The following is a 20,146-nucleotide window of genomic DNA, read 5'->3' as shown; positions in this document are numbered from 1 at the left end:
TCTACCTCGCAATTCATGAGTGCTGGCCAATCAAGGCAGGTGACTGAACTAATCAGGTGACTGAACTGAAGCAGGTGACTGAACTGAAGCAGTTGACTAACTGAAGCAGCTGACTGAACTGAAGCAGGTGACTGAACTGAAGCAGGTGACTGAACTGAAGCAGTTGACTAACTGAAGCAGCTGACTGAACTGAAGCAGGTGACTGAACTGAAGCAGGTGACTGAACTGAATCAGGTGACTGAACTGAAGCAGGTGACTGAACTGAATCAGGTGACTGAACTGAAGCAGGTGACTGAACTGAATCAGGTGACTGAACTGAAGCAGGTCACTGAACTGAAGCAGGTCACTGAACTGAATCAGGTGACTGAACTGAAGCAGGTGACTGAACTGAATCCGGTGACTGAACTGAAGCATGTGACTGAACTGAAGCAGGTCACTGAACTGAATCAGGTGACTGAACTGAAGCAGGTGACTGAACTGAATCAGGTGACTGAACTGAAGCAGGTGACTGAACTGAAGCAGGTGACTGAACTGAAGCAGGTCACTGAACTGAAGCAGTTGACTAACTGAAGCAGCTGACTGAACTGAAGCAGTTGACTGAACTGAAGCAGTTGACTGAACTGAAGCAGGTCACTGAACTGAAGCAGGTGACTGAACTGAATCAGGTCACTGAACTGAAGCAGGTCACTGAACTGAAGCAGGTCACTGAACTGAAGCAGGTCACTGAACTGAAACAGGTCACTGAACTGAAACAGGTCACTGAACTGCAAAAACCAGCTTATTTTGGTGACGGAAATACAATCAGTGTTTGTACAGCCTGTACATGGTTTACTTAAACCTTAAAAGATTGAAAACATTTAAAGGTTTACGTCAGACGTATCAGCATTCCTAACGAGAGGAACCACGGCTGACATGAACCATAATTAACATGGACCATGGCTGACAGGGATTACAGGCTTATGCGATTACATAAAAGCTTAACAAAAAATGGTCCTTCGAGAAGAGAAAATTGAGACGGATGACAAGATGTAACGGACGAGAAAAAATTCTGAGAAGTAAGAAACCCATGCACATTTTTGTTGTTAGTTTATAGGGCTACGACGACTTGTGCCGTATATACCCTGACATGTACGCTGTGGTGGGATTATAGAGCTACTGTTGCTTGTGCCGTATCAGTTAATTATGGCATGACACGAGAAATGTTAGCAAGACGCGTGTGCAACATTTAGCTATCGTTATTGATGATACGTTTCGCCTGCGTTCAAAGCGTCACCAATCGACGAGTACATCTCTGTACTCGGCTAATGAATCCTGCAGCAAAGGTGAAATGTCTAGTCAATGAAGCTACTTAAGTGATGCATACGTTTCTTAAAAAACTTGTCGGCACTACATACCATTGATTTACAATAAGAAACTAGATACATGAGCAACGTACCTGAATGGAGCCATGATGTGCTTGGGCCGTCAACAGAGCTGAGGTGGAGAGATGAGCTGCAGCTGTGATGCTGGTGAGCAGCAGACACGCAGGTAGACGCAGAGGAAGACCCACGAACACCATGAAGTGCAGAAGTATGAGCCAGAGGAGAGCCTGACGTGGGATAGGCATGGGTGGCCCTAGTGCCACGAACACGCCCACACCCGCTAGAAACAGCGCCCATACCACGTAGGGCAGCAAAATCCAAGAGCGTTCAGGGAAGACATGAAGACGGCACAGAAGCAGCAGCAGGACATGGATGGCACCTATGCATGCCGGTGCTAGAGGTGCGTATACGTTTGACTCCTTGAGATCAGCCAGACACAGTGTGACACTGTAAGCGGCAAAGATGGCACCTCCAGCCAGCAGAATGTTGAGGTCTGCTCGACGTTGGCGCTCGTGATAAGCTTGAAACAGCTGCTCTACGTCTTTATCCACAAAGGTGCGGTGCAGGCACTTGGGCAGGATGCGGGACACGCGACGCTTCTCCAGCGCGAACTTCTCCATGCGGATGACGCTCATGGAAGCAGAGATATCATCGTAAACCTCTCCACCTCCTTCCTCGCAGCTGCTGCTACTGCTGTTGCGGTAGCTGCTGCCCTTGTCTGTGTGCGGGCTGGCGGGCGAGTGTAGTGTGGCACCTTCACCTTCACTCGTCCTAGGAGACCCAGCTTCTGGGCTTCCAGTACTGACAGGGTTAACAAGTCTCGCCTCGGGAGAGGTACCGAGACTTTCAGGTCGAGGCGCTGGTTCGCAAGCTTCGTTCTCACCCTCACCCAACAAACACGGGTCATACTCCCCGTCGAAAGCCTCCTCAACACCCTTACATCGTGTGAGAGACTTCCTGGCTACCTTAAGCCTCGGGCAGACATCGGCAGCCTCGGGCTGCTGGGCTTCACGGACCTCCCACTTCACCTCCTCCTTCAGGATGAGCCTGCCGTCTGCGTCGTCTTCCATGTCAAATGTTTGTCTGTTTTACTTTCTATTCTTCATTTTGTAAACAAAGCTTGAAGGGAACTCAAAAAGTACGCCAAAACCATACGTTTTACATGATTTACTACAAGAACGCTTGACGGGGAACACTAGGAACCCGGTAAAACAATTCACTTCCCACACGTTATGATTGTTTATACACTCACTGTTTCTGTGCTGCTGCTTGTATGCTCACTGTTCTAGCCTGTATATTCACCGCTGATACTAGTATATTCACTGCTACTACTAGTATGTTCACTGCTACTAGTATGCTCACTGCTGCTTCTAGTATATTCACTGCTGCTACTAGTATCCTCACTGCTATTTGTCACTTCAGCAGTAGCTAGCAGTATCTGACAATGTCAACCTCAAGCACTCAACACAGGGGTAGTAGTTCCACCAGCATCTTCCACTCCTCTCAAGATTTCTCCCCCGTTGAGCCAACAAATATCCAGCTCTGAAATAGAAGACAACACAAAATAATCAGCCTTCATCGCCATCACATTACAACCATACAAAACTACATCATATAGATCCAATACAGGATCTAATAACCTACCATAGAAGACAACCCACAAAACCAAAATTCACACAAATAACCCGCACATAAAAGAGAGAAGCTTACGACGACGTTTCGGTCCGACTTGGACCATTTACAAAGTCACCGTGACTGTAAATGGTCCAAGTTGGACCGAAATGTCGTCGTGAGCTTCTCTCTTTTATGTGCGGGTTATTTGTGTATCGTTCCAGTCACGGTATTGTGCCTTTTTTTTTGTTATAAACCAAAATTTGTATCTTTTTTTTTTTTTTTTTCGCCGGTATTCTCCCGGCCCGGGTCTTTTCCAAGTAGTGGTGACCCGGCCTTGGCTCCCTATCTGGGGAGTATCTCGAGACTTAATTAAGTCTTCCATGGGAGGAGGTACAAGTACCTCCTCATCTTTGGGACCATGTGTCCCCAGGCCTAGCCACATTCCCCGCCCTCACGGGGCTCGTAGGGAGAAGCTAGGCCTCTGGTCTGCCATCTACCCCGCCTCAAAGGGGCTCGTGGGGATGGCAGTCTCATGAGCTGCAGATGGTAGCAAGCTCAGGCCTTATTAATTTGTATCTTAGACTCTCCGTTTCAGTTGTATATTACAACTTAGCTTGAGTTCATACAGCCAAAAGTGGAGACTCGCTCCACCGTCCACTTACGCTGTGGTAATACGAGTCTGCAACGCACCCAAGCTGCAAACCGGAAGGGGGCAACGAGAAGGGTAAAATGTGTAATAATATATCAGAATATGAGGATCTGTCAGACTTGTCAGAGAGACTTGCAGACTTAAAGTGTTTTCAAGCGCTGGTGAAAAGTCTGAGTTCAGCATCATGGACCAGGAGCTGTGTCATTCCTACGAATTTAGTACACCTCTGTAATAATAATAATAATAATAATAATAATAATAATAATAATAATAATAATAATAATAATAATAATAATAATAATAATAGAATTAATAATAATAGACAGATAGAATTAATAATAATAATAATAGACAGAATTAACATAGAACTGACGTGTTAGTGAAATGGTTATGATAGTAAACACCTGTCAGCTGACCACTACTACCACCACCCCATCACACACCTGCCAGCTGACCACTACTACCACAACAAACACCATCACACACCTGCCAGCTGACCACTACTACCACAACAAACACCATCACACACCTGCCAGCTGACCACTACTACCACAACAAACACCATCACACACCTGTCAGCTGACCACTACTACCACAACAAACACCATCACACACCTGTCAGCTGACCACTACTACCACCACCCCCATCACACACCTGCCAGCTGACCACTACTACCACAACAAACACCATCACACACCTGCCAGCTGACCACTACTACCACAACAAACACCATCACACACCTGTCAGCTGACCACTACTACCACAACAAACACCATCACACACCTGTCAGCTGACCACTACTACCACAACAAACACCATCACACACCTGTCAGCTGACCACTACTACCACAACAAACACCATCACACACCTGTCAGCTGACCACTACTACCACAACAAACACCATCACACACCTGCCAGCTGACCACTACTACCACAACAAACACCATCACACATCTGTCAGTTGACCACTACTACCACAACAAACACCATCACACATCTGTCAGTTGACCATTACTACCACCACCACAATCACACACCTGTCAGCTGACCACCACCACACACCTGCCAGGTTACTACCACACTTGGTATTCGCGCACATGCCTGCTTGTATGTACATATACATGGGTGTACGTACATATACGTGTGTTTAGGTGCGTGCTCCCTAGTTATACACCTGTGTGTATAACCAGTGAGGAGAGGTTCGTGCCTGGACACCTTAATGAGTGTACTTACAGTAGGCATCCCTGGTTTGTATGTGGCACATTTGGCTCTCATTAATACCCTTCAACAGTCTCTCAGGATGATTTTCATACTGTTTATTGTGTGCAAATTGTCCATCCAGAGGGCATGCTGCAGAAAGCAGGACGTACTGCAGACAGCAGGGTGTACTGCAGACAGCAGGGTGTACTGCAGACAGCAGGGTGTACTGCAGACAGCAGGGTGTACTGCAGACAGAAGGGTGTACTGCAGATAGCAGGTGTTCTGCAGACAGCTGGTCGTACTGCAGACAGCAGGGTGTTCTGCAGACAGCAGGGCGTACTGCAGACAGAAGGGTGTACTGCAGATAGGTGTTCTGCAGACAGCTGGGCGTACTGCAGACAGCAGGGTGTTCTGCAGACAGCAGGGCGTACTGCAGAAAGCAGAGTGTAGGGTAGACAGCAGGGCGTGCTACAGATAGGAGGCCATTATTAAGACAACTTTTCCTTCTACACAGAGCGAAACGTTGTCTCAAGTAGATGTGTTCCAGGTCGGTATGTCATCCAGATACGGTATACTCCATATCGCATAAACCCAGCCCCATCTACCTCCATCATCCCAGAAAACTATCCCTGTATTTCATAAGCCCAGCCCCATCTATTTCAATGCACGCAAAGAAATTAGTACAGAGTACGGCAGAGTACGACCTGAACACCTGCGAGCTTCAGTGCCTGGACACTTGCGAGCCTCAGTGCCTGGACACTTGCGAGCTTCAGTGCCTGGACACTTGCGAGCCTCAGTGCCTGGACACTTGCGAGCTTCAGTGATTGGACACTTGCGAGCCTCAGTGCCTGGACAATTGCGAGCTTCAGTAACCTAGACACCTGCGAGCCTCAGTGACTTGGACACCTGCGAATCTCAATGAGCTGGACACCTGCGAGCCTCAGTACCTGGACACCTGCGAACCTCAGTGACCTGGACACCTGCGAGCCTCAGTGACCTGGACACCTGCGAGTCTCGGTGACCTGGGCACCTGCGAGTCTCAGTGACCTGGACACCTGCGAGTCTCAGTGACCTGGACACCTTAACTAAAACTTTCCTACGTCAATCATTCCCAGTTCTAAAAACACAGACCAGTTCTAAACATTACAGACCAGTTCTAAAAACACAGACCAGTTCTAAAAACCCAGACCAGTTCTAAACATTACAGACCAGTTCTAAAAACACAGACCAGTTCTAAACATTACAGACCAGTTCTAAAAACACAGACCAGTTCTAAAAACCCAGACCAGTTCTAAACATTACAGACCAGTTCTAAAAACACAGACCAGTTCTAAACAACGCAGACCAGTTCTAAACAACACAGACCAGTTCTAAACAACACAGACCAGTTCTAAACAACACAGACCAGTTCTAAACAACGCAGACCAGTTCTAAACAACACAGACCAGTTCTAAACAACACAGACCAGTTCTAAACAACACAGACCAGTTCTAAACAACGCAGACCAGTTCTAAACAACACAGACCAGTTCTAAACAACACAGACCAGTTCTAAACAACACAGACCAGTTCTAAACAACACAAACCAGTTCTAAAACAGACCAGTTCTAAACAACGCAGACCAGTTCTAAACAACACAGACCAGTTCTAAAACAGACCAGTTCTAAACAACGCAGACCAGTTCTAAACAACACAGACCAGTTCTAAACAACACAGACCAGTTCTAAAACAGACCAGTTCTAAACAACGCAGACCAGTTCTAAACAACACAGACCAGTTCTAAACAACACAGACCAGTTCTAAAACAGACCAGTTCTAAACAACAGAGACCAGTTCTAAACAACACAGACCAGTTCTAAACAACACAGACCAGTTCTAAACAACACAGACCAGTTCTAAACAACACAGACCAGTTCTAAAACAGACCAGTTCTAAACAACACAGACCAGTTCTAAACAACACAGACCAGTTCTAAAACAGACCAGTTCTAAACAACACAGACCAGTTCTAAACAACACAGACCAGTTCTAAACAACACAGACCAGTTCTAAACAACACAGACCAGTTCTAAACAACACAGACCAGTTCTAAACAACGCAGACCAGTTCTAAACAACGCAGACCAGTTCTAAACAACGCAGACCAGTTCTAAACAACACAGACCAGTTCTAAACAACGCAGACCAGTTCTAAACAACGCAGACCAGTTCTAAACAACACAGACCAGTTCTAAACAACGCAGACCAGTTCTAAACAACACAGACCAGTTCTAAACAACGCAGACCACTTCTAAAACAGACCAGTTCTAAACAACGCAGACCAGTTCTAAAACAGACCAGTTCTAAACAACGCAGACCAGTTCTAAACAACACAGACCAGTTCTAAACAACGCAGACCAGTTCTAAAACAGACCAGTTCTAAACAACGCAGACCAGTTCTAAAACAGACCAGTTCTAAACAACGCAGACCAGTTCTAAACAACACAGACCAGTTCTAAACAACGCAGACCAGTTCTAAACAACACAGACCAGTTCTAAACAACACAGACCAGTTCTAAAACAGACCAGTTCTAAACAACGCAGACCAGTTCTAAACAACGCAGACCAGTTCTAAACAACACAGACCAGTTCTAAACAACGCAGACCAGTTCTAAAACAGACCAGTTCTAAACAACGCAGACCAGTTCTAAACAACGCAGACCACTTCTAAAACAGACCAGTTCTAAACAACACAGACCAGTTCTAAAACAGACCAGTTCTAAACAACGCAGACCAGTTCTAAACAACACAGACCAGTTCTAAACAACGCAGACCAGTTCTAAAACAGACCAGTTCTAAACAACGCAGACCAGTTCTAAACAACACAGACCAGTTCTAAACAACGCAGACCAGTTCTAAAACAGACCAGTTCTAAACAACATAGACCAGTTTTAAACAACACAGACCAGTTCTAAACAACACAGACCAGTTTTAAACAACACAGACCAGCTCTGAACAACACAGACCAGTTTTAAACAACACAGACCATCTCTAAACAACACAGACCAGTTTTAAACAACACAGACCAGCTCTAAACAACACAGACCAGTTTTAAACAACACAGACCAGTTTTAAACAACACAGACCAGCTCTAAACAACACAGACCAGTTTTAAACAACACAGACCAGCTCTAAACAACACAGACCAGTTTTAAACAACACAGACCAGTTTTAAACAACACAGACCAGCTCTAAACAACACAGACCAGTTTTAAACAACACAGACCAGTTCTAAACAGCTAAGAAACGAGAAAAACTTGTACGCACCATTACCAGCAAGCACAGAGCCGCTACAATGTACGGCCTGTCGAAGACAACTCTGGAATTTCACGGAGACTCCGTCTCTCAGGAATAGATAAAGTCCCCCCCCCCGACACACACAGTCAAGAGATTTTAGCCAAACACCTATAACACCTAGTATAACACCAAGTATAACACCTTTTACAGTGAGATTAAGACACATGTGCAACATCTGGGTATCTTTATTGTAGACGTTTCGCCATCCAGTGGCTTTATCAATACAAATTCTAGGACATAACTTGAAGACAGTAGAACTATGTACAGAAGATGAGGTAATCAGTCCCTCAACCTAGGAGTAGGTGCGAAGAGCACCATAGTCGTGGAGATTCTGAAGCAGAAGATAGGATCCTGGCGCTTATATAGTAACGTCAGGTGTAGCAGACGAGGGCATATTCACTGGTAGGCGGGATTCCCCAGTGGAAGTAGGTCCTTCCCAAAGAGATGGGTTAGTTGTAGTAGTAGTTGTCGTAGTCGTGAAGGTTATGTACATGTCCTCAGAATTAAGATTCCATGATGTTGCAGTGTCTGACAAGTTGTGTACGAATGGTATATAATACCGACAAGATGAGATTAAGACACATGTGCAACATCTGGGTATCTTTATTGTAGCCACTGGATGGCGAAACGTCTACAATAAAGATACCCAGATGTTGCACATGTGTCTTAATCTCATCTTGTCGGTATTATATACCATTCGTACACCACCTTTTACAGTACAACACCTAGTATAACATCTAGTATTACACCTAGTATAACACGTACTATAACACCTAGTATAACACCTAAGATAAGCCTGGCTGACACTGCCTCAAACCACTGGTGACGACCTCATTAATATCGGAAACAAGCAAAGTCCTCCAGCCTAGACGTGACATCTCTCTTCTCTGAAGTACCCACAATGGGGGCCCCTCAAGCGTCTTGTTAAGAGCCAGAGTGACTCTGTGGATAGCACTGATCTATATCTTGCTCTGTGTTTCTGTTTTGAACAAATTCTTTCAGCAGAATTCGGGGCCTAAGAGTGTGTTCACCACTAATTGATCTGGTTAACCCATAATTGGAGCATCTTCAAGACGACAGTTTCTACCATCATTTCTTGCTGAGGGCAATTAACTGTGATTTATATTAATGATGGCAATTAACTTATTTATACTGAGGGCAATTAACTGTCATTTACACAAATGAGGGCAATTGTGATTTCCACTGAGGGCAATTAACTGTAATTTACACTGAGAGCAATTAACTGTTATTTTCATTAATGAGGGCAATTAAGTATGACTTACACAAATTAGGGAAATTAACTGCGACTTCCTTTAATGAGGGCAATTAACTGTGACTTAAATGAAAGCAATTAACTGTGAATTAAATGAGGGCAATTAACTGTGACTTAAATTGGGGCAATTAACTGGCAGTAAGAATAAGAGCATTTCTCAAAAACTCTTAATTGCCCTAACTAAGTGCGAGTCATCATTAAACAAGGTGACCTAGACACAACTGCTCTCTAAGAGAGCACTGCTCTCACTGCTCTTAACCTTGCAGGGAGTCGCTCTTTACTCTCATATACACGGCGAAGAGAGCAGTATTAGAGCACTCTTAACAGGTTATGTTGAATGATCTGTATACCAGAAAGAGAGTTGTATGAGGGAGAGAAGATGGAAGAAGAAACAAGTAGATTAAGAGAGAAGATTGAAGAAGACAGAGGAAGAAACAAGAAGACTGAAGACAGAAGAAGAAATAAAAAAAAAGAAGACTGACGGAGAATATAGAAGAAGAGATAGAAGTTGAACAAGAATAATAACAGGGAAGTGAGAGAGAGAGACAGAAAGGAGGACGCTCCCTCTCATCTGCGACTGCTTGACAGAGTAGAGAACAGAGCAAGACGTCTCATCTCTCGCCTGGACCCATCCTGGATAGATCTGTCATTTCAGCAGAGCCTTCAACACAGGAGGGATGTGGGTGGCCTTACTGTTATGTACAAGGCCAATATTGTCAAAGTACCACACTTGGATCCACTTCGAGGACAGCGTGAAACAAGCTTTTATGCCACAAGACGGGCAGAAAGCAGCAACCTCACTCTGGCTGTACCCTTCTCCAGAACATCACTACATCTGAGATCATACATACCCAGGATGGCTCGAGTATGGAACACATTCTTACAGCATTATGATGTCAACGAGATAAAGTCAGTTGATCAAATGAAAATGCTGGCCCACAGATGGCTCCAACTTCATCCTGTTCCCTACTTGTATGTCTCATAACAATAAAAATGCTTTCAAATGAACTGATGTAGGTAACAGCTCTTAGCTTGCCAATAAAGTTAGGAATCCTTTACCTGTAAATAGCTTGTCAATAAAGCTAGGGATACCTGTGTAGAAGAGAGAGAGAGAGAGAGAGAGAGAGAGAGAGAGAGAGAGAGAGAGAGAGAGAGAGAGAGAGAGAGAGAGAGAGGTGAGTAAGGAAGAACAGAGGCAGGATAACCATGTCCTTCATAACAATGGAGGCAGAAATGTCTTTGTTCAAGGAACAACCACACTCTGCACAACTTATTTTTCCCCTCCCCTCCCCTCACTCCTTTCCCCTCCCCAACTTCTCTGCCCTCCTCCACTCCCTTCCCCTCACTCTCCCCTAACCGCTCCTCTCCCATCCCCTTCCTTCACCCACTCCTCTTCCCTCACTCACTCCTCTCCCCTCACCCACTCCTCTCCCCATTCCCCCCTTTCCTCGCCCCTTCTCTCCCCTCCCCACCCCACTCCGCTTTCACTCCTCTCTCCTCCCCACTCCTCTTCATCTCTCTTCTCTTTTTCTCTCTTCTCTCTCTCTTCAGTGATATGCTCATAGCCCTAATGAAGTCAGAAGTCAAGGAATAGCAAGAGAGCATCAAGGAATAAAGGAATAACAAAATATGTAAAACAAAAGAGGATCAAGGTAAAACAAAAGAGGATCAAGGTAAAACAAAAGAGGATCAAGGTAAAACAAAAGAGGATCAAGGTAAAACAAAAGAGGATCAAGGTGAAACAAAAGAGGATCAAGGTAAAACAAAAGAGGATCAAGGTAAAACAAAAGAGGATCAAGGTAAAGCAAAAGAGGATCAAGGTAAAACAAAAGAGGATCAAGGTAAAACAAAAGAGGATCAAGGTAAAACAAAAGAGGATCAAGGTAAAACAAAAGAGGATCAAGGTAAAACAAAAGGGTTCAGGATAACCAGTGTAGTAATATTACGCGCCTTTAGGCTCGTAAAAAGAAACGAGTGTGCAAGGGAGAGAGGGGAGAGGAAGAGGGGAGAGGGAAGAGGGGAGAGGAGAGGGAGAGGGGAAGAGAAGAAAGAGGAGAAAGTGAGGGGGGCAAGAGAGGCCGATAAAGCGTCGAAGAGAATTTGCATTCCATTGAGGAAATTCCTCAGTAAAAGTTGTGGTAGTGGTGGCGGTAGTGGTGGTAATGGTGGTGGTGGTAGTGGTGGTGGTAGTGGTGGTAATGGTGGTGGTGGTAGTGGTGGTGGTAGTGGTGGTAATGGTGGTGGTAGTGGAGGTGGTAGTGGTGGTAATGGTAGTGGTAGTGGTGGTGGTAGTGGTGGTGGTAGTGGTGGTGGTAGTGGTGGTGGTAGCAGTGGTAGTGGTGGTAGTGGTGGTGGTAGTGGTAGAGGCGGTGGTGGTAGAGGTGGTAGTGGTAGTGATGGCAGTGGTAGTGGTAGTGGTGGTGGTGGTAGTGGTGGTGGTGGTAGTGGTGGTGGTGGTAGTGGTAGTAGTGGTAGTGGTGTAGAGGTGGTTATAGTGGTAGTGATGGCAGTGGTAACAGTGGTAGTGGTGGTGGTGGGAGTGGTGGGAGTGGTAGTGGTGGTTGTGGGAGTGGTGGTAGTGGTGGTGGTAGTGGTAGTGGTAGTATTGGTGGTAGTGGTAGTGGTAACAGTAGTGGTAGTGGTGGTAGAGGTGGTGGTGGTGGCAGTGGTGGTGGCAGTGGTATTGGTGGTGGTGGTAGCAGTGGTAGTGGTAGCAGTGGGAGTGGTGATAGTGGTGGTAGTGGGAGTGGTGGTAGTGCTGGTAGTGGTGGCTGAAGTGGTGGTGGTGGTGGCAGTGGTGGTGGTAGTGGTAGTATTGGTGGTGGTAATAGTAGTGGTAGTGGTGGTAGTAGTAGCAGTGGCAGTGGTAGTAGTGGTGGTAGTAGTGGTAGTGGGAGTGGTGGTAGTGCTGGCAGTGGTGGTGGTAGTGGTGGTGGTGGCAGTGGTGGTGGTAGTGGTAGTATTGGTGGTGGTAATAGTAGTGGTAGTGGTGGTAGTAGCAGCAGTGGCAGTGGTAGTAGTGGTGGTGGTAGTAGTGGTAGTGGTGGTAGTGGTAGTAGTGGTGGTGACAGTGGTAGTGGTAGTAGTGGTAGTGGTGGTAGTAGTGGTGACAGGGACAGTGGTAGTGGTAGTAATGGTAGTGGTGGTAGTAGTAGCAGTGGCAGTAGTAGTAGTAGTGGTGGTGGTAGTAGTGGTAGTGGTGGTAGTGGTAGTAGTGGTAGTGGTGGTAGAGGTAGTGGTGGTGGTGGCAGTGGTGGTGATAGTATTGGTGGTGGTAATAGTAGTGGTAGTGGTGGTAGTAGTAGCAGTGGCAGTGGTAGTAGTGGTGGTGGTAGTAGTGGTACTGGTGGTAGTGGTAGTAGTGGTGGTGACAGTGGTAGTAGTGGTAGTGGTGGTAGTGGTAGTAGTGGTGGTGACAGGGACAGTGGTAGTGGTAGTAGTGGTAGTGGTGGTAGTAGTAGCAGTGGCAGTAGTAGTAGTGGTGGTGGTAGTAGTGGTAGTGGTGGTAGTGGTAGTAGTGGTGGTGACAGTGACAGTGGTAGTAGTGGTAGTGGTGGTAGTAGTAGCAGTGGCAGTAGTAGTAGTGGTGGTGGTAGTAGTGGTAGTGGTGGTAGTGGTAGTAGTGGTGGTGACAGTGACAGTGGTAGTAGTGGTAGTGGTGGTAGTAGTAGCAGTGGCAGTAGTAGTAGTGGTGGTGGTAGTAGTGGTAGTGGTGGTAGTGGTAGTAGTGGTGGTGACAGTGGTAGTAGTGGTAGTGGTGGTAGTAGTAGCAGTGGTAGTAGTAGTAGTAGTAGTGGTGGTGGTAGTAGTGGTAGTGGTAGTAGTGGTAGTGGTGGTAGAGGCTTCAACATTCTCACGTCTTACATGATACACATCAGTACAGACTGGTCACGTTACCTGTCTCTCCCAGCAGGCATACACCCCCACCCCACCCCGTGTATGTTTGTGTGTGTACATAGAGATATACACCGACTGAGTCACACACACACACACACACTCTCACGCACACACACACACACAGAGAAAGTGGACCTAGTAACGACCAGTGAAGAGGAGGGCCAGGAGCTATGACTCGACCCCTGCAACCAAAATTAGGTGTACAATTAGGCGAGTACACACACACACACACACACACACACACACACACACACACACACACACACACACACACACACACACACACGCACATACACACACACACACACACACACACACACACATCATGTGGGGTTCGAACACGTGGATAGGGTAAAGAAATACTCACGTAGGCTGGTAGTACGTATAATTACGGATAGTGTGTGGAGCGCCCAAACAGCCGTGACCTGCCTCCTTGCTCACTCTCGTAAGAATGACTAACCCCAGTACCCATATGTGAGGGGGGTGTTTGAATACTGCTGTGGTCAGCAACAATATGAATACAGACAGTGATTCACGCAGAGACGGTTGGTAGTGAGTCATCTACTGGTACACTGGTTACTGGTAACTGGTTACCCTCATCCACTTCACTGGATCAATCTGTTCCACCAGTTGAGGAGAAAGACTTAGCTCCCACTGACTTCCCAGATGAAGTCAGGCGTTTGTTGACTCTGTTGAACAAACGTCGTAAAGCCATTGCCTTACCAGGTGAGAAGATTGGTATTACGACCTTATTGTCCCATCGTATTCCACTTGAACCTGGTACTAGACCTATCTACATACCTGTGTACAGAATGCCTCATTCACAAGTTGCTGTCGCAGAAGAATTGATCAATCAAATGCTTGATGATGGAGTTATTGCACCTAGCAATTCACCTTGGAATGCGCCCTTGATCCTAGTACCTAAGAAGGATGGTACTTGGCGCCCAGTGATTGACTTTAGGAAGTTAAACGCGAAAACTATTCCAGATCGCTTCCCACTTCCTGTACTGGGTGATCTTTTACGTAACATCGGAGATAACAAAGTCTTTTCAACCCTGGATTTGTTACAAGGGTTTTGGCAAGTCCCTCTTCACGAGGACAGCCAAGAGCTAACTGCATTCTCCACTCCTACAGGTCATTATCACTTCCTCCGTATGGCGTTTAGATTACGATCCTCCCCTATCACGTTCTCAAGGCTCATGACTAATATCTTTAGAGGTCTCATAGGTAATGCACTTATGGTGTACTTAGATGACGTAATCGTCATGTCTAAAGACGTGGATACACACTTGAAAAGACTTGATGTAGTACTTGGTAAGCTTGAAAAAGCCAATTTAAAGATCAAACTGTCTAAATGTCAATTTTTCAGATCAGAAATTAAGTTTCTTGGTCACGTAGTCACTCCTAGAGGGGTTACGACTGACCAAAGTAAAGTAACTGCAGTACTAAATTTTCCAACTCCCAAAACTGCTGATGCCGTAAGATCCTTTGTGGGCTTAGCAGGTTTTTATAGATCTTTCATTGCCAATTTTTCTTCCATAGCTGCTCCTCTAACTGAGTTGCTTAAGAAAGATGCTCCTTTTGTTTGGACCTTCCGTCAAGAAAGAGCATTCCAAACTCTAAAAGAAAAGCTAACATCTGCTCCAATTTTGAAATTTCCAGATTTTTCTAAGCCCTTCTATCTGACAACTGATGCTAGTTCAATTGGCATAGGTGCCGTACTAGCTCAGAAGACCGATGGCAAGTACAATGCAGTTGCATTTGCTAGCCGAGTCCTTACAAAGGCTGAACGTAATTATACAGTAACTGAGCAAGAAGCTTTAGCAATAGTATGGTCTTTAAAGCACTTCCGAGACATTATTTATCAGTACTCTGTTCATGTCTTGACAGACCATGCTCCACTGATACCTTTATTCCAGAACAAACAACCTACTGGAAGGTTAGCCAGATGGACCTTGACTATCCAAGAGTTCAATCCCACCGCTGCCACCATTTATCATGTGGGGTTCGAACACGTGGATAGGGTAAAGAAATACTCACATAGGCTGGTAGTACGTATAATTACGGATAGTGTGTGGAGCGCCCAAACAGCCGTGACCTGCCTCCTTGCTCACTCTCGTAAGACTGACTAACCCCAGTACCCATATGTGAGGGGGGTGTTTGAATACTGCTGTGGTCAGCAACAATATGAATACAGACAGTGATTCACGCAGAGACGGTTGGTAGTGAGTCATCTACTGGTACACTGGTTACTGGTAACTGGTTACTACTACTGAGACACACACACACACACACGCACACACACGTACGTGAAGAGGTATCACAGTGGGCGCCTGTGACGAGCGGGGTCCCACAGGGGTCAGTTCTAGGACCAGTGCTATTTTTGATATATGTGAACGACATGACGGAAGGAATAGACTCCGAAGTGTCCCTGTTCACAGATGATGTGAAGTTGATGAGAAGAATTAAATCGGATGAGGATGAGGCAGGACTGCAAAGAGACCTGGACAGGCTGGACATGTGGTCCAGTAACTGGCTTCTCGAATTCAATCCAGCCAAATGCAAAGTCATGAAGATTGGGGAAGGGCAAAGAAGACCGCAGACAGAGTATAGGCTAGGTGGACAAAGACAACAGACCTCACTTAGGGAGAAAGACCTTGAGGTGACCATAACACCGAGCACATCACCGGAGGCACACATCAACCAAATAACTGCTGCAGCATACGGGCGCCTGGCAAACCTGAGAATAGCGTTACGATACCTTAATAAGGAATCGTTCAAGACACTGTACACTGTGTATGTTAGGCCCATACTGGAGTATGCAGCACCAGTCTGGAACCCACACCTGGTCAAGCACGTCAAGAAGTTAGAGAAAGTACAAAGGTTTGCAACAAGGCTAGTCCCAGAGCTCAGGGGAATGTCGTACGAGGAAAGGTTGAGGGAAATCGAACTGACGACACTGGAGGACAGAAGGGTCAGGGGAGACATGATAACGACATACAAGATACTGCGGGGAATAGACAAGGTGGACAGAGATAGGATGTTCCAGAGAGGGGACACAGAAACAAGGGGTCACAACTGGAAGCTGAAGACTCAGACGAGTCACAGGGACGTTAGGAAGTATTTCTTCAGTCATAGAGTTGTCAGCAAGTGGAATAACCTAGCAAGTGAAGTAGTGGAGGCAGGAACCATACATAGTTTTAAGAAGAGGTATGATACAGCTCAGGAAGCAGAGAGAGGACCTAGTAGCGATCAGTGAAGAGGCGGGGAAAGGAGCTGAGTCTCGACCCCTGCAACCACAATTAGGTGAGTACACACACACACACTGGTGTCCCCAAAATAGAACGAAATGATTAATTCAGAATATTTTCTGAGGTATAAATATTGTATTTAATTTATTAAGAAATACAGCAACACAACAGTACAGTGTTGTTGTTGTTGACACACAGCATAACAGATGGTAGACGATGTTAGCACTGTTGTCCTTAAACCTGCACACCAGTGGAAGGACGGATGAATGGATGGATGGTGTGGCATGCTAAGAGTACGTCACACACCCATATAGTCATGCCTCCCGACCAGTAAACCAGGTGCTAAGGGTTTAACAACCAGGGGCCCCACAGTTATACCAGCACCCTGGTTCAACCAGCCAATCACAAGTAAGCCTGCCAAAGCTGTGAAGCGACGTGGTACACTTGTGAAGCACCTTTGGCAGACTTACCTTCCCTGCTGGTCGCTACGCTTCTCACCGCGTCTTGTGTTCGCATTTGCCTCATTGTACATAGTTACAAATACTGTACATAGCCTATGTACACTACAAGTACCAGCTTATTTTGAAGGAAATACAATAATTTATTCCCTCTGCTGATTTTTTGCAACTTCCAGACTGGTGATGGTGTTAGGACAAGGTGTACAGGTCACAGTCGACGCCTGTGTTCGTAATAGATAGGATGACTAAATCTGAGCAACTTCAGGTGAGACAAGGACGATCCGTAGAAATATTAATAAGGAAAATGCAACTTGAAACAATGAAATAGAAGACAGAATGTTCTCCTTACTGCAAGTGTGGGAGACATTATGTTAGAAGCCGAGGTAATGAAGAGGAGACAGAGAGAGAGAGAGAGAGAGAGAGAGAGAGAGAGAGAGAGAGAGAGAGAGAGAGAGAGAGAGAGAGAGAGAGAGAGAGAGAGAGAGAGAGAGACAGACAGACAGACAGACAGACAGACACAGACAGAGAGAGAAAGAGAGAGAGATCAGGATTTATCTATAAATAAGAATATTTAGAAACAAGTTAAAGGAGAATTAAACTTAAACGATTTTATACATACTCGTACAATACACACAACACACACATACAATATATATACACTACACACACACAATGTATATACATATATATATATATATATATATATATATATATATATATATATATATATATATATATATATATATATATATATATATATATATATATATATATATATATATATATATATATATATATATATATATATATATATATATATATATATATAAACACATTCACTACACACACACACACACACCCTTACCTCAAGGTATACATACACCTCACAGTATACACACATACACATCACAAGCATACACATAGCTGTATACATACACATCACAGTATACATACACAACACAGTATACATACACAACACAGTATACATACACATCACAATAAACATACACATCACAGTATACACACATATACATCACAGTATACATACACATCACAGTATATATACACAACACAGTATACATACACATCACAGTATATATACACAACACAGTATACATACACATCACAGTATACATACACATCACAATATACATACACATGACAGTATACATACACATGACAGTATACATACACATGACAGTATACATACACATCACAGTATACACACATATACATCACAGTATACATACACAACACAGTATACATACACATCACAGTATACATACACATCACAGTATACATACACATCACAGTATACATACACATCACAGTATACATACACATCACAATATACATACACATCACAATATACATACACATGACAGTATACATACACATGACAGTATACATACACATCACAGTATACATACACATCACAGTATACATACACATGACAGTATACATACACATGACAGTATACATACACATGACAGTATACATACACATGACAGTATACATACACATGACAGTATACATACACATGACAGTATACATACACATCACAGTATACATACACATCACAGTATACATACACATCACAGTATACATACACATGACAGTATACATACACATGACAGTATACATACACATGACAGTATACATACACATGACAGTATACATACACATGACAGTATACATACACATCACAGTATACATACACATCACAGTATACATACACATCACAGTATACATACACATACACATCACAGTATACATACACATGACAGTATACATACACATGACAGTATACATACACATGACAGTATACATACACATGACAGTATACATACACATCACAGTATACATACACATCACAGTATACATACACATCACAGTATACATACACATCACAGTATACATACACATCACAGTATACATACACATCACAGTATACATACACATGACAGTATACATACACATGACAGTATACATACACATGACAGTATACATACACATCACAGTATACATACACATGACAGTATACATACACATGACAGTATACATACACATGACAGTATACATACACATGACAGTATACATACACATGACAGTATACATACACATGACAGTATACATACACATGACAGTATACATACACATGACAGTATACATGACAGTATACATACACATCACAGTATACATACACATGACAGTATACATACACATGACAGTATACATACACATGACAGTATACATACACATGACAGTATACATACACATGACAGTATACATACACATGACAGTATACATACACATGACAGTATACATACACATGACAGTATACATACACATGACAGTATACATACACATGACAGTATACATACACATGACAGTATACATACACATGACAGTATACATACACATGACAGTATACATACACATGACAGTATACATACACATCACAGTATATATACACAACACAGTATACATACACATGACAGTATACATACACATGACAGTATACATACACATGACAGTATACATACACATGACAGTATACATACACATGACAGTATACATACACATGACAGTATACATACACATGACAGTATACATACACATGACAGTATACATACACATGACAGTATACATACACATGACAGTATACATACACATGACAGTATACATACACATGACAGTATACATACACATGACAGTATACATACACATGACAGTATACATACACATGACAGTATACATACACATGACAGTATACATACACATGACAGTATACATACACATGACAGTATACATACACATACACATACACATGACAGTATACATACACATGACAGTATACATACACATCACAGTATACATACACATCACAGTATACATACACATCACAGTATACATACACATCACAGTATATATACACAACACAGTATACATACACATGACAGTATACATACACATGACAGTATACATACACATGACAGTATACATACACATGACAGTATACATACACAACACAGTATACATACACATGACAGTATACATACACATGACAGTATACATACACATGACAGTATACATACACATGACAGTA

At 44.0% G+C, this 20,146-nt stretch overlaps 1 protein-coding gene across 1 annotated transcript in view; it reads right to left on the bottom strand.

Moving 5' to 3' along the window:
• Positions 1-999: 999 nt before the first annotated feature.
• Positions 1,000-20,146, bottom strand: part of LOC138854108 (uncharacterized) — a 97,909-nt gene continuing 78,762 nt past the window's right edge. Inside the window, exon 2 of the mRNA XM_070095171.1 lies at positions 1,000-2,903. Coding sequence (XP_069951272.1) covers positions 1,415-2,431 — 1,017 coding nt within the window. The 5' untranslated portion in view covers positions 2,432-2,903 and the 3' untranslated portion in view covers positions 1,000-1,414. The remainder of the gene's footprint in view (positions 2,904-20,146) is intronic.

The sequence above is a fragment of the Cherax quadricarinatus genome, chromosome 49 (assembly GCF_038502225.1).
Source record: "Cherax quadricarinatus isolate ZL_2023a chromosome 49, ASM3850222v1, whole genome shotgun sequence".
NCBI classification, from domain to species: domain Eukaryota; kingdom Metazoa; phylum Arthropoda; class Malacostraca; order Decapoda; family Parastacidae; genus Cherax; species Cherax quadricarinatus.
The sequence above is the reverse complement of the archived record's forward strand: the minus strand, read 5'-3'. Positions and strand labels throughout refer to the sequence as shown.